At 39.3% G+C, this 16,194-nt stretch overlaps 1 protein-coding gene across 5 annotated transcripts in view; it reads right to left on the bottom strand.

The window, feature by feature from the left end:
- The window catches only part of LOC119492420 (metal transporter CNNM4), a 51,192-nt gene that overhangs the window by 14,125 nt on the left and 20,873 nt on the right, over positions 1–16,194 (bottom strand). For 3 of the 5 annotated variants that reach the window (XM_037776858.1, XM_037776861.1, XM_037776863.1), the window contains exons 3-4: positions 15,228–15,362; positions 12,212–12,381 (exon numbers count right to left, since the gene is read on the bottom strand). In XM_037776858.1, coding sequence (XP_037632786.1) covers positions 12,212–12,381; positions 15,228–15,362 — 305 coding nt within the window. Of the gene's footprint in view, positions 1–12,211; positions 12,403–15,227; positions 15,363–16,194 lie in introns of all 5 variants that reach the window. The other 2 variants (XM_037776860.1, XM_037776862.1) reach the window with 1 other exon arrangement.

The raw sequence follows: 16,194 nt of genomic DNA, 5'->3' as shown, positions 1-16,194 counted from the left end.
CACATTTGACTATTTTGTTGCTATATTTTTCTCACGACAATCAATTCTGATTGCCGGATATCATCCCTCCAACATCTCAACAATCAATGAAAATGATCTAAAGTCATTTCATCACCATTTCGATGCTTACTGATAGCAGTCCATTCTTACTCTCTCTAGGGTTGTAACTTACAATTATGTATATTGTTACTAGAGCTGTCAATCGATTGAAATATTTAATCGCAATTAATTGCATGATTGTCCATGATTAATTGCGATCAATCGCAAATGAATCACACAATTTTATCCGTTCAAAATGTACCTTAAAGGGAGATTTGTCAAGTATTTAATACTCTTATCAACATGGGAGTGGGCAAATGTGCTTGTTTTATGCAAATGTATGTATGTATTTATTATTGGAAATCACTTAACAACACAAAACAATGACAGATATTGTCCAGAAACCCTCACAGGTACTATGAAAACATAGTTATGAATATTATATTCCATTTCTGCCAACAGATCCCCCGAAATGCTACACACTGTTCCTTTAAGGAGTGAAATGACCATACACAAATGAGACACGTGTTAGAGGCTTTGGATGTTTTGGAGGTTGGAGTGTGTGTGTGTGTAGTGTCCAATCATGCGTGTCCACGTAAAACATGTGCATTGTCATACCTTTAGGGCTTGTTCTTAGTCCACATACTCTGGCTCATTAGCTTTCCCTTCATGTAACATACTTGTTTGCTCTCTTTCAGGCCTCTGGTTTCGTATTTCCTTGGTGTTTTATGAACATACTTTGGTGTTAAAAACACATTTTCATATCTATCTTACAACACATGCAGATATTTTTTATCTTTATTTTAAAAGGTAAATTCACTGGGCATGAATGCCTTTGGCGCATAGCACCGTTCCAAATTCATCCAGTTACACACATTCACACCTGCTCAGTGCAACCGCGGGCCTCTCTGCCTTTGGCCGCTGAGTGAGCAGAGGTCAAATGCCTTGCTCAAGGACATCTAGCTGCTGAAAGGGGGGCTGACATTCTCTGCCTACCTCCTCTGGCTTTTATACTTTATTAGAAAGGTAGACAGAAACAAAAAAGTATAAAAAATTAACTACCAGAATGCCGTGGAAACTTTGTCTATCCAGTAATTTGGCCTTATGATGTCTTTTTCATAATCCTACATTTCTCCAACGTCCGCTCCACTGTTGCCCCAGCAAGTATGTAAGGTTTACAAGCAGCGTGACTTCTTCATTTGACACTTAATGCAAAGCTTAAAGCTACTTGGCTCTGTCACCAGCTTTCTGCCACTTAACGTATATCAGCAGATTTGGAAAGATGCCAATCACCTCTCAACATATGGTCAACTCTGCTTGCATGAGAGTGTCGGCTGGGGTCAAATACGTATAGCCTGCAACATGTGCACATACACATAAACTACACTCATACATGCCTCAGGAGCAGGCAGAAGGCGGACTCCTGGCGATTCGCAGTCGTCCACGCTGCTGCGTGGCTGGTGTTTAATTTAAAACAAGGGAGGGAGGAGAGAAAGAATAGAAACAGGGGGGAGGCGGAGGACAGGAGTGAGAGGTGGAAAGCCTGCCGGTGCTCCGGTCAGACCCGTTTTCCCAGATCTGCACCAACACAACAGCTGCCAACACAAGCCATTTAAAACAGGCCATGGGTGTATCGCTGTGGTCCACTATACACACACACATACACACTATAGCACAGAGAATCAACCCTGGTCACAGGCTTTTATCATCTTTATTTCTTATGTCTGATAACTGTGTAGTGTGCAGGAGGATTTTACTTCACAGTAAGTTCTACAACATCTGCAATTAAACCTGCTTCAAACTTGAATTAAGAAAGCTGCAACCTGTTGCATTTGAGGATGTAAGACAAGAAAGACACAAACTTACTCAGCAAAATCCAGTATGTAACTATAATAACCTTTTATCTATATAGCACTTTTCAAAAAACAGTTAATGAAGTTTAAAAGGGGTTTTGAATTAAGCTAAATACTTCCTCACACCCTGTAATTATCTAAAGCTTTTATTTTTTGGCATTTCACTACGAATATGACTGACCATAAACTGTTTAATAAGTCATGAACAAACTCCTTAAAGCTTCTTACTTTGAGCGATGGGGTCCAACATAAACACAGAATTATCCGCCAAAGTTGGAACAGTTTTATTTTGTGGTTGTTGTTTTTTTTAAACTTGCTTTTCTCACTGGTTTGAGGTGTTGTCATGAACGTCTGTGCACCAATTAGATTGAGTTTAGCAATATTTGAATCAACTCTTTACTAATTTTGGTTTTAAAATATAAGGTTTTAAAAAAATAAAATAAAAGGTTATAATAAAGGAACATATTTTTTCCTGAACTTTAACTTTGATTGATGCTTATTTAGTAATGAATATTTGATGCTATTAATTAGGGCTGTCAATCGATTGAAATATTTAATCGCGATTAATCGCATGATTGTCCATAGTTAATCGTAATTAATCGCAAAATAATCGCACATTTTTCTCATGTGCTTAATATTCTTATTAACATGGGAGTGGGCAACTATGCTTGTTTTATGCAAATATATGTATATATTTATTATTGGAAATCAATTAACAACACAAAACAATGAAAAATATTGTTCATAAACCCTCACAGGTACTGCATTCAGCATAACAATTCTGATTCTGATTTTAAATCAAGTTTTCAGCTTGAAACCTCACCGGCTTGCCGGTAGGAAAGTCACTACAAACATTTTTTTTTCAAAACCATAGAACTTTATTTTAAATTATTGTAAAGATAACAAAGATACTAAATCGGTCAGGATGAATTTTGTGTATAAAATGAAGCACAAGGCATCTAGAATATTTTCATTTGATGGAGTGATGCAGAACAAGAAGACACATAGTACATTGTACTATCAGACAGTGCGGGATTTTTACAACCTACTTAAAGGGTAAAAAGGGGCTAAAATGTAGGTTTAGGGGTTTAGTGTCATATGATGATCTACATGCCTTTTCACAGAATACTTTTTTAGTTTTTATCTCTTGGTATTTGAATGAACAATACAGTTATCAAGCAACATTTTTAGGCTTTAAAAACATGTATTGGCCACAGCTCTAAGTTATCATACTGAGAATTCATGTGCTCACGCACGCACGCACGCACGCACGCACGCACGCACGCACGCACGCACGCACGCATGCACGCACGCACACCTGCCTGAGACAGCATTGACCTAAACCCACGTCTCTAAAGGAAACTGCATGTAGTATGCAGACAAAGAGATGATGAGGATGGTAATAAACCTCAGAGGACATGGTTATTTGACATGATTACAGTAGAGCACCATCTCTTACTCATTGCTAGCTCAGCTTAAAGTTCAACAGGAGTGTGAGTGTCTGGTTGTGTGTTTTTACTGAGACACGTGTGGCGTCCTGAGCTGTAGGTGGGTGGCTCTCGGCCAAAGTTCAGGTTGGTGCATTATGACTCATAAAACAACATGAGTGTGAACTTCATGTCCCTGCTGAAGCCTCTATCTATCAAACTGACACACATCAGCCCTCTTAGTGACCCTGAGGGATAATTTACACTAGACGGAGGAGTCTGAGCAGTTTTCTGTTTCAGTGATTAAACAAATGAAGGTGAGAGAAGGCAGAAAGGTAAAGTCATGATAGTAGGGCTGCACAATTTATCGAAGTTTGATCAAAATCGCAATATGGCCTACTGCAATATTGAAATCTCATGAGGCCTTTGTTAAAGGCAAAACGTGTGTCAAAATACTGTTTTAAATTAAATATTGTGGAGTTGCAGAGATGTCCTGGCTACACATCATATTCAACACAGTTAAGAAAACATCTTTGTTTGGTACAGATCCCCACAAAAATCACGCCGTAATCATTTGTTTATGTTTTTCAATGAAAATGACAATAATGATGTAAAAATTATCATTCTCACTAATATCGTAAATCATATCGCGATTGTAATATCAGTTAAAAAAATCGCAATTAAATATTTTTTCAAAATCGTTTAGCCCTGTTGCAGTGTGACTGACATAAGCTGACAAGAAGTAAACCTGGACCCAGGCTGTTGCCTAGCAATGCAATTCGGTTGAAATGGTCTATTGAAAGGGAGCCATCGGGTCGCTAATAAGGATACATCAATCAGGAAAGTGTTGGAACTGGGCCACTAACATAACACTTAACAAGGAGGGAAGATGAAACTATTGGAACAGGGCCTCCATGTGTATTACAACCAGCGGGCAACCTCCAGGTCTGAAAAGTGAAGCCAATGCTGAAGTGCCTTACACTTGCATTCTTTCTAACAGCCAGCAGGGGGCGACTCCTCTGCTTGCAAAAAGAAGTCTGATTGTATAGAAGTCTATGAGAAAATGAGCCTACTTCTCACTTGATTTATTACCTCAGTAAACATCATAAACATGAGTTTATGGTCTCAATCGCTAGTTTCAAGTCTTCTTCAACACAGCATGATGTTCATTTAGTAAATTATGGTCCCATTTAGAGTCAGATAGACCATAAAACGGCACGCTTTAGGGCGTGGCTACCTTGTGATTGACAGGTCGCTACCACGGCGTTGTCCGGTGTGGGAGTTGTCTGTGTTTTCGTCTCACAACTTTAACCCTTTCAAAGTGTTTTCAGTTCATGAAAGTTAATTGTAACATTTTTCGTCGCCTAAAAATGTCTTGAAAATGCGTTTGGTTGTACTTAGCTCCACCGTCTTGTGTTCTGGTTGCAAAAAAAAACAACATGGCAACGGCCAAAAACCAAGAAACAGCCAAAATGCCAAACTCAAGGCGTCAAAAAGGCAGTCCATAAACCAATGGGTGACGTCACGGTTACTACGTCCACTTCTTATATACAGTCTATGATTAGAACCGACTGGAAATACAGTTCAGGGGCAGAATTAGGCAGTGTGTGTGTGTGTGTGTGTGTGTGTGTGTGTGTGTGTGTGTGTGTGTGAGAAGCTGTGACGAGTCCCTATAGAGAACTAAGGAGGAAATACAGTCATAGGCTTGTTAATAACTTATAACAAAAACAGTAGGGGGCCCCGCCTGAAACCACACACACATCTCCAGCCAGTGTGTGTGTGTGTGTGTGTGTGTGAGATTGTGGTTGTGTGGGTGAGTGTGTGTGCTAAAAGCCTAAGTGTTTAGTGGTTTGTGACCACGTGTGTGTCACAAAATGAACCGCTGACTTCAGTTAATGGTTGATGTCAAACTGAACAGTTTGTGCAAAGTCACTGAGTCATTTATGCTGTGATACACACACGCACACACACACAGAGCCTCCTTTTAAGTCCAGGAATATTTCTTATTCTCACAGGACTGACATTTTTCCAGCTCTTGTCCACAACAGGAAGAGTTGCTCACAAATATGTTGTGACGTAATTATCCTGGAATGCAACTACAACAACAGAGCTTCAATCATCGACCACATACAGGATATTAATAATCAGTGATAATAATCCAGCTTCTTTGTCTGTTTCATCTTATTATAAATGAAGACACTTGTGGGTGGGTTTTTGTATTGGTCACACAAAATATTGATAGAAAAGAAACAAAAAGATCCTTATCTTGAGCCCTGCACATCAATAAAAACTACCTGGTGATAAAAAAGCAGGTGGACAGTGAAATTAATCAGAATTTTACCTGGAGAGAGGCAAGATTGTTTTTGTATTTTCTGTGAGTGTGTTTTCTTCAAGTCTTCGATTTGTATATTAGGGTTGTCTTCACTATTTGATGCTTGGTAATAAAAGGTGAATTTAGCACGACTATCAACAAATAAAAGGGAAATAATGCCATAAAATAGTGGTATGATGAAGTTTTATACGCCTCCTAGCATCCCAAATGTTTTTCCAGTTTATGACAACCCGACTACAACACAGCTTATTTAATATATGTGCTGAACATCATTCTTTCCTTTCACCCAGACTTGATCTAATCAAAACATTTTTCAAATTCTTGAAGTTGAATTTTCCATACAATACCAACCCTGTGAACACAACAGTGATCTAAGTCTGGCTGAGTAGACGGACTCTGTTCTGTGAGAGTAACAGAGCATCGTTATAGAAGCATGAATCACGCTGGTCGTAAACAAACAGCCTGCCTGCGGACAGTGAAGACTACCAGGAAAACACACACATACACACGCTATAAAAGGAGTGGAACAAGGACACTGAATTATCTGTATCTGAGGTTTTTAGTTCTCATGAGTCTACCGGACTCCCACACATCAGACATACATAATGCAAAAAAAAAATGAACAAACATGTAAATGTGCACAAAGTCAAGAGAGTCTGTCAGTCCGCCAGGTCTGATTTATGAGTGCAACAGCAAACCTCAGAGCCTTCTCAACAGTTTTGTGTTATTTGAACAGTATTGTCACAACAAGAGCATTCATGGTTTCTGTTTCAAAGAATAACCCAATAATGTAACTTTGAACTGCACTACTGATGATGGACAGATGGACTAAAAAACGATAAAACTCGATGCAGCAGCAGATCGGCTTTTTTATCCTATGCATTCTTCTTCATTGGCAAAACCTGCCGCCTACATTACCCACAATGCAACCTGTCCGCCGACAGTTCTGTCGGAGATTCAGGTGTGTTATGCTACTAGTGGCTAACGTAGCCTCCAACAGAGATGAGGAGCAGGCTACAGAGGTCTGGTAAGCTCACTTCTTCCCAACTCCACACCCACAGATTTTTTTCAAACTTGTTTTGTTCAGCCGAGAACTGACGCTGACTCAAGTGACATCACTTGAGGCAATTCATCAGATTTCCTCTAAATGCACAAAAGGCTTTAACACAACTTTTTTTTTGTCCCACATACGCAGTAGTGGTAGTCCTCAACACCTGTAAACAAACTTTGATGTTTAACGTTGTCTAACACATGATGTTAGTCCCGATAGTAGCCATATCATTGTAGTGAGACCATTTTTTGACTCTTGACCTCACTGAATAAAATGACCTGTGGTGGCCTCTAGGATAATCACAGCCTCATGAAACTTTACAGCCACAAACTAAAGACCTAGAGCATTCAGAGGATGGATGGCTTCCCTAGGTAGATTGACAATAAGGGTGTTTCTGAGCAGTTTCCAGAACAGAAGTGCTCACCATCCAATCACAGAAAAATGCAATTCTTGCAGAAATCTCAAAATGTCAAAAGTTTTTTGATACCAAATCACAGCATGGCTTTTTCTATGGTGTTCCTCAAGGTCTTAGTGTCTTAATGTGGTATTTTGGAGGGATTATTGATCATTGCTGCAACAATTTATGAGACATAATAGAGCATGGGAATGGGAATCATATATTTCTATCACAATGTTCTAAGCTCTTATAAACTTTCACAATTTATATCAATTAGTTAATTAATTAATGTTTATTTCTGATTTATGACTAGAACATCTTGACACACAGCGCTGAGCTGCATCTCAAATTAATCTTCAGATTCACAGCTTTCAGATGATGTACACCACTTCTATGCGACATCTACTGTTGACCTGCTATCTCCCCCTTAAGACCCCCTGTACCCCCCTAAAAAAGAAAAAAATGCTCTATTGTGGGTCTTTTATAATCAATAAGCTGTTGTCAAATGTTAAAACACTCTCTCTACATCTTTCTCTCCACTAACCCTTCTCTGTCCGTTTCTCCCATTTCTCTGTTTCCAAATAAGCACTCCTGGAATGTGAGAGTATAATTTTGTTTACATGACAAATATGAGCAGCACACAAACTCAACACGAACGCCCAATTTTCGCCAAGTTGTCGACACACAGGCTGGGCCAGGACTCTTCAGAAAAACTAGAGATTAATAATTTATTGAGTATTCTACGGTGTATCTGTAATCACCGAAATAAATATTCATCAACACAGGATCTAACGAAAATAGTCCTTCTTCTATTCTAAGTGAGTATCTATACAGAAATCCAAGTTATAAAGTGGTTGTATCTGGAACCACCTGGATCTTGTATCATTAAATAGTTTTCTAAGACCTTAAATTTGACACTTGACAGAAGGCAGTCTGAGTAAAGACAGGATATCAGCCCATCAACTTCTTTTAAAATTCAACTAAAACCCAGAGGATTTTTCTGCAGAGCCACACACTCACTATCCAGAACTATTCACAACTACTGGCTCCGACAGTATCTTTCCCTCCAGTGGAAAATTCTCTCCCTGGCATGCTGACACTAAATGCCACCCTCTCCAAAAAGGTCTCAGCGGATTATTCCACATGTGGGGTCTCTCCACAACATCCTCGGCGATATCCGGCCTCCCACGGAGAACGTCTCACCGAGAACGAGCGGCGGGGAGAAAGTCGTTATGATCCCCCGGATTACTGGACCCGGTTAATGACTGTTTGGGAACAATGACATAACCGACGTGTGGGAAATAAATGTGTGTGAAAGAGTGAGATTAAGACAAAGCGTAATTTTCCCACCCCGTGGGATTTGGGCGCACGTGTACATGTACACAGAGCGGATACGGGAGACGTGCTTTGTGAGTTTTGTGTGTTTACGGTGTGTAAGCGTGCAGAGTGTATTGACAGCTGACTGACAGCAGGCGAGTATGGTGTCCTCCCTCCCCTCCACTAACATCTTCTATAATGGGGATCAATTAGTGAAGGGCATGTCCTTTAGGACCAGCAGCACAGCTCTCCTGCCATCTCTGTCTGTCTGTCCAAGGTCACAGCTGTCTGACACCTCATTTGCCGTTTTTCCCTCTCCCCTTTTCAACTTTACTGAAGCCATTTTCAGACATGGAGTACATATCACTGCCGGCTTCATCTGTCTGTTAAAGTAATGGCATTTTGTCATTCAATTCAATTCATTTTTTATATAGCGTCAATTCATAACATCTCAAAATGCTTTTCATATAGAGCAGGTCTAGACTGTACTCTATACTTATTTAGAGACCCAGGAGCAACAGCGGCAAGAAACCTTGGGCAGAACCAGGCTCTGGGTGGGCGGCCATCTGCCTCAAAAATTCAATGATTACAATACAAGGACACAGAAAAACAACAATAGCTGCATATCATTAACAAATTAATTGTTGTTTTTACTCAGACATAGTTGACTTTGCTACACATTCTCACTTCCAACTCAAATAACGCCACTTGGTCAGTGCCCCTTGGCATTGGAGATTGACTCGCAGGGTACTCCTCTTGCATTTCTTTTGGACGTGTCTGGGACGACGTGTCAGTATACGCTCGCTAATGCACAGTGTCCTTTCAAATTAAACTTCCGTTTTCACAGCAAGTTAGATTTAGACAACACAACTACTTAGTTAAGGTTAGGAAACGGTCATGGTCATAATGGTATGGCTGATCGGTGTATATTGTAAAAGTGACCAGGGTGCTTATAAACATGAGACCAACATGTTAAACTGCCGTCAGATGTCTGAAAGAGTCAGTCAGGCCTAGAAAAAGAAGGTAAAATAATAACTAGAGCTGCAAGTAACAATTTTTTTTATTATAGATTAATCTGCAGATTATTCTCTTGATTGTTTCATTTGTCTATAACATAAAGAATAAAGTGAGATGGCCATTAAAATGTCTCATAACCCAACAACAATAAACTCAAAACAACAGCAGCAGTTTCAGAAGGTCGAGTACAAGTTCTACAATGATTGATGACTAATTCTACTGATTTGCACATTAACTTATCCTACACCCACATTATGACCACCTCTTTCTTTGTGTAACTTTCTGTAAGTGTTATTTCTGCATCTTCATTGTTAATCACTCACTTGATCGCTTGTAAATCTTTAAGGGAAGTTAGGTTCAAATAAAGTTAAAGTTAATATTTGGTGAACCAGATATCCAGCAGATATAATGCCTGATTGCTCCACAAAGAGTATGTAACAAAGAGCATTCTGTAATTTACCCAAAAAGTCTTTTATCATGCTCCGTAAAGGACAGAACAGCAAACATTAAAAGCCACCGCCACTCTAGAGGTGGTGAGTGGTTGAAAAGAATTTAGGTGGCGTGTGGCTTTAACCTCCTCCAGCCTGGCACCAAATGTGGTTCTTAAAACCCTTAAAGTAGCCGGCTAATCTCCTTGTAGAGTTGATTGACTTTGGATCAGCTGCGTCTAACTGTTGTTGTTGTTATAACAACACACAGAGTCACACACTGTTTTTACATTTCCTTCATTGCCTGATCTTAATTACTCTCAATAAACTGTACACATTAATGAACTCATGCTGTGCGCGTCTGAGAAAAAAACATTAGACTATTGTGTTTTCATGGTTGCTTAGCAACAGGGTCACGGGGGAGATCACTTCTGCCAACACGGAGCAGGTTACAGATACAAATTAACCATAATCAGCTGCCAAAACCATAGACAGCTCCCCAAAAGTGAAGCCAAAACACATGGATCCCCCCCTGGTGGCTGGCTGCAGTATATGTCATAAGTCCCGGACGGGACATGGGCCAAACTAAAAAGCCAAAGCACACGTCAAATAAATGTTCCCAAAGATGTTTTTTGTCATCTTAGGTAGTTCTTATCACGCTGAATAATGTTTAAATTTGGTTTTAATTAGTTATTTGATGTTATAATAGATGGGGAGACGTCATGATTGACAGCTGTGATTCTCTCTCGCTGACAAGCTGCAGCGGTTTGGGCGGGACCTCGATACCGTGGCTCCGGCCCCCCCGATCACTTCTGCGCAGATTCTGGCTTCAAATTATGTCAAAATCTCAAGATGGCTTCACTTTTGTACAGTTGGAGGAAGTGGAGACGCGTCGTCCATCTATATATACTGTCTATAGTCCCAACCCTCCAGTTCCCCCTTGGGTAAACATTGATAGCTCTGTCAGCACTGTTGCCGTTGTTTACACTGTTCCTGCTGTTAGCGTCATTAGTCGCTAGGCACAGCTGTTTCCATGTTGAGAGCCATTTGGAGGCAATCCCTCAATCATAGATGTGCTCTGAATTTGACTTTTAGCCACTTTAAGTCCTTGAGGGAGTATTGAGTCTTTATCACATTACATTTTAAACACCATAACTGAACTTATTATTATTAATATAATTATTAACTTACTATTGGCAGTTAACAGCACTCTTGGAAGATCATTTTATTTTTGTTCAGTGACTCAACTTCATTTTGAATTCTTTAAAGAAACACAAACCAAGACAAACACCAACAGTATTAGGGAGTCGGGACCCCCGTTGGGTCAACGCTGTGTACAACGCCTACCGCCATCTGTCACAAGCTGTAGCTCAGAGCCACGTTTAACTACACGGCAGGCCGATCAATGCTGCTAAGCTCCAGATACACTCGGTGAGGGGATGAGCTGACAGGAGGAGGTTGCGATAAGGGTCAAAGAAAGAAAGAGGAAGAGTCAGCACACCTTTTATTCAGGCAGAAGCAATGAGAATATGACTTATAGAGGGCGGGATGTGTTCATCACGGTGAGTCAGAGGGCTGTTATACGTATGGAACTGGTCTTTCAAAAGTATTCTGACGTCAGGTAGGAAAAAATACGTTAGTATGTTATTATCCAAACTTGATTTTCAAGATCTAACACTAGGGCCTGATAAACTGCTGTTATGTTTTTTTGTCTCTTTCCTTCACAACTTTTCACTGACTTTTTGACTCGTTTTGTGAACTTGCGTGCTACAAAACTATATCAAGTTCAAATCCCTTTTTTTTTATTAGAAACAAAACCTTATAATATCAAACTCAACTGTCAAGCCAACATGGACGAGAAGTCAAGTCAGTAACAATGCATATTTGAACTACATTTACATAACAACTTGGCAAACTGAAGATCAAGTGATATGATCAACAGCTCCAGAACAGCTACTAAATGGACCCTGTGTTCAGGCTTCTTTGTCAGATGCTATTTCCCAAAGTCAAGAATGAACTTTGTAACTCAAACAAAGTACATTTAATATACAAAGAAAGTTCATATTTGCACACCGGAGACAAACAAAGAAAGATGCAAAAGAATCACTGAATTAGACTGTAGAAACTGAGACTATGTAATGTGAGAGTTGAAGTTAAACTAGATATTCTCCCACTTTGCACGTGTTGGTGTATACATGAGCGTGTGGGAGGGTGTTTCAATCAACTAGTCGGTTGTCCTTGCGATCTGCTTTTGAGCTCAACTCCTGTTATTTCAGCCACACTGAAGCAACCAGCAGTCACAGGCAGAGAAGTCATGCTTCACCCCCCTCTTCCCTAAATCATCACGTACCTGCAGGATGAGAACGAAGTAGTCGACGGGCTTGCCCCTCTGGTAGACGTAGTGATGGGGCGAGCGCTTGTCACTGTCGTTGAACTTGATCTCCTGGATCACGTCGGGGTGGCGCAGGATTCGCAGCAGCACCTTGTCTGAGATCTGAGACGGGCTGAATAAGCTCACCTCTGCAGGAAGAGAAAGGTTTGCTTTTAAGTGGAAAGGGGAACAAATTAAGACCTTTTAAACACAAAAAACACCATAATACATTTCTGGACATTGATCTACTTAAATAAACATAACAGTATTAAGAAAATCTAAAAATTCTAGAGATGTAACAACATCATTTTTTCAGAACAGACCTGAGTACCAATCTGTAAACCAAATCTGCTGACATCACTGATCCATTAAATGTTAAATTTGTGCATTTGTCTGTAGTACAAAACAAACAATTACATAAACCAGGGTGCCAATCTGTCCAACAACAGGTGATCCTACACTTAACTAAAGGAGTGTAACATATTTCTAGGCATACATTTTTGCTTTGACAAAATGAATTAATTCAAAGGATTACAAGGATCAAGTAGAATTAAAAAAGCACATTGAGGAATCTTGTGCCATAAATGGACTTTACATGACTTAGTATCAACTAGAGCTTCCAAATACATTCAAATGAAGATCAGCTCCTCGTCAGACTTATGAATAAAGTACTAAAAAGTACAGGGACACTGAATTATATTCTGGCTTTCTTAAGTAAGAGAACACTTTCTATGACGCCCATGTCTATAATGCACTATAAACATACCTATAATGCGTTATAATATGCTTATAGCACCGTATAATTATAGATATAAGAACTCATAAATATTGATAACGCTTTATAACAATAATCATAACACATTATAAAGCATTTTATAATGACCTATAAGGTCAAGTATCATAATACTTCATAATTTTGTTTTGTAAGGATCTTAGTTATTATAATCTTTTTATAATGTCACTGTTATGATGCTTTATAATGTGATTATAAGTTACTCTAAGTGATCATTGTTTGCTTTAAGTGAAGAAAATATCATTAAATTTATGAAGAACAACACACGAAAACGCTGTTAACTCTAAGTGTAACTTATAATCACATTACAATGCATTATAACATGTCTTTTTCTGTTGTTGCCTTTGTTGTATTTCTCTCTTTTTTTTTGTTCTTTTAGTTAAATTGTTCCACTTAAAAAAGTGGGCTCTTGTTTCTCATTGTGTAGTTTTTTTCAAATGTAAATAATGTTTGGATGAAAAAGAAAAAATTGTCTCTGTTAAAAGAAACAACTGGTGAAATGTGTTTGGTTTACATGCGTTTCTCAACTGTCGCAGGCCGGTCTGTCGCAATAAGAGCTCAACCATAAGTGCCTTCGACCCCACCCAAACTGACAACAAAGAAACGGTCCACCCTGCAAACAAAACCCTGCAACACACAGTGAGAGGTGAGGCATACGCGGACAATGTTGGAATTCATCATCTAAAAAGGCAAACAAACTGCTTTCTTTCTGGTTTATGTATTAAGTCAAACGAGTTCGAAAGAGAACTGTGAGCTTCTGCTGTGACTCAGATTGAATGTTGCAGCACTTTTCAGTGATTTCTCAAATCACTTTCAAAGTTTGGACATTTTACATCTTCCTGTTTTATTAATGTTTTTTGTCGACTGGAACAAATATCTCAAAGATCAGTGATACTCCAGATATCCCACATCAGATATTAATGGCAACGGAGATCAGACACAATCTAAAAAAAGCTGTCTAATGATCATTGATGTCAACTAGAACCAAAAAAAGGAAAAGAAAAAGGGAAACAGTAACTTCCTGGACACAAAAACAGAAAAACCCCCATTCCAGTGTAATGAGTCAAGAAAGAAATATGAAACCATCATACTGAGAGAGAAAACAGAAACAGCAGACACTGGTGTGATGTCTGCAGAGGTGTTAGACACTGACGTGCTCCTCCACCACCACGTGTGTGAGACGAGGAAGTGCTAGTCATGCTAGCAGCAGCTAGTGCTAACTGCCACTGGCAGAGCATATCCGCTAACGCTCGCTAACCAGACAGACTGCAACACGTTCTCAAGTGATTTGTAGCAGTGACGAGGCAGCGCATCCAGCTGGCTAAAGTCCAGTCTACTTGTGGTGGTGAGCACACACAAGCACACTGCCTCGGATCTTAAATAGACCTTCAGAGTAAATAAAGACATGTAAACCTCCTCCCTGCATGTATGGACCTGCTCTGCCCTTCAGAGGGCAACATGACAGAATCCATCTCATCCTGACATCCTGAGGACATTCATGTTGTGGCTACATATCGAAGACATACTGTATGTTCAGTGGTGGAAGAAGTACTCGGAGCCTTTATTTAAGTAAAAGTACTAATACCACACTATGAGAATACACACAAAGACTGCTGAACTCTTGAGCTCATCCCTCAACTATTATCACTTTACCTTTATATACTTTACATACTGTTTTACAAACTGTTACACCTCTGTGTGTATATATACATATAAATATGTATTACCTCTCTATACATACTACATTCCTGTCTACACCTGTTTGTATATATATAAGCTTTAAAACTGAGCACGCTACAACCTAAAAAACGCAAGTTGCATTAATGCGTTAAAACAATTTGTGGCGTTAAAACAAATTTCTGTTAATGCGTTATTATCGCGTTAACTTTGACAGCCCTAACATCAACACATCTGGAGAGACGAGGCTTTCACTGGACAGGAAGGGGATGAAAAACTGTAATCTGAAAAAGTAACTAAAGCTGTCAGACAAATGTAGTGAAGTAAAAAAGTACAATATCTACCTCTGAGATGTAGTGGAGTATAACGTTGCATGAAATGGAAATACTCAAGTAAAGTACAAGTACTTCTAATTTGTACTTAAGTACGGTACTTGAGTGAATGACTGTTCAAATGTACAGTTGGTTTACAAGTTATAAATGAGCTACTGGCTGTGTGTTGGTAATACTGCGATGAGTGTCCCACCTGTAGCCAGGAAGCGATGGGCGGCCAGCAGCAGCTGAGGAGAGATCTTCACTTTTGATTCACCCTCGTGTTTGAAGGCGGAGAAGTCTCTCTTATTCTTATTGGGCGCCACCTTTTTCCTGTTGCGGTTATCAGCTGAGAAGCAACACAGCAGACAGAGTTATTTATTACAAAAATGTACAAAAAAAAGCTCAAAAGGTTTATTCAGTCAGCAGAGTGAGGCCATGCTGTACGGGGATTTTACAACAGCATTGTAAAAATCCTGTTAGCTGTTCTGTAAAGCAACAACAGGAGGCACTTATTGATTAAATCCTCAAAATGATTAAAGTAAATAAATACCGTTCAAAAGTTTGGAATCTCCTGCCACAATAAGCTTGATTGGGTCCAATCAGATGTCTGAGAGGATTACTCTGTATTTCTGAATCATCTTTAATTATTTTAGATTGTAGAAAGTCCCCTTTACAACAGCTGAATAAGAACAGAAGAAATCACCAATCATTGGTAAAAGAAACTGGAAGCTTGGCATTGAAATGCGTGCAGATTTAAACAGGAACAGCTTCCTGTTTCAGTGTCAAGGTCAAAATAATGCAGCCTATAACAAGCTGGAATTAAATAATGATCGAGGGTCACTGACGCTTTTCTGGACTGGAAATCTAAATTTAAAATCCAACAGTATTCTCCCCTGTCATGCAACACTGTGGGGACATTTACTAAATGGAAGTTTGAATCATTAAATTCTTCTTCTTTTGGGGCCAAAACTATTTCAAATGTTAATAATACATTTGGTGTCTGAGTTATAATGTTTATATCTTGAAGGAAAAGAGAAAAACATCAATATAACAGCTGATTCATAACTTTTGAACGATAGTGTATCTAAGATTGAGATGAAAATGATCTGCACTGACAGTAAAGACAAGCTTAAGGCCAATTCATGCTTTCTGCGTCCGCTTCGGTCTGCGTGACGTAA

The sequence above is a fragment of the Sebastes umbrosus genome, chromosome 8, assembly GCF_015220745.1.
Source record: "Sebastes umbrosus isolate fSebUmb1 chromosome 8, fSebUmb1.pri, whole genome shotgun sequence".
NCBI lineage: Eukaryota > Metazoa > Chordata > Actinopteri > Perciformes > Sebastidae > Sebastes > Sebastes umbrosus.
Note: the sequence above shows the minus strand (reverse complement) of the source record. Positions and strands in the feature narration are given on the sequence as shown.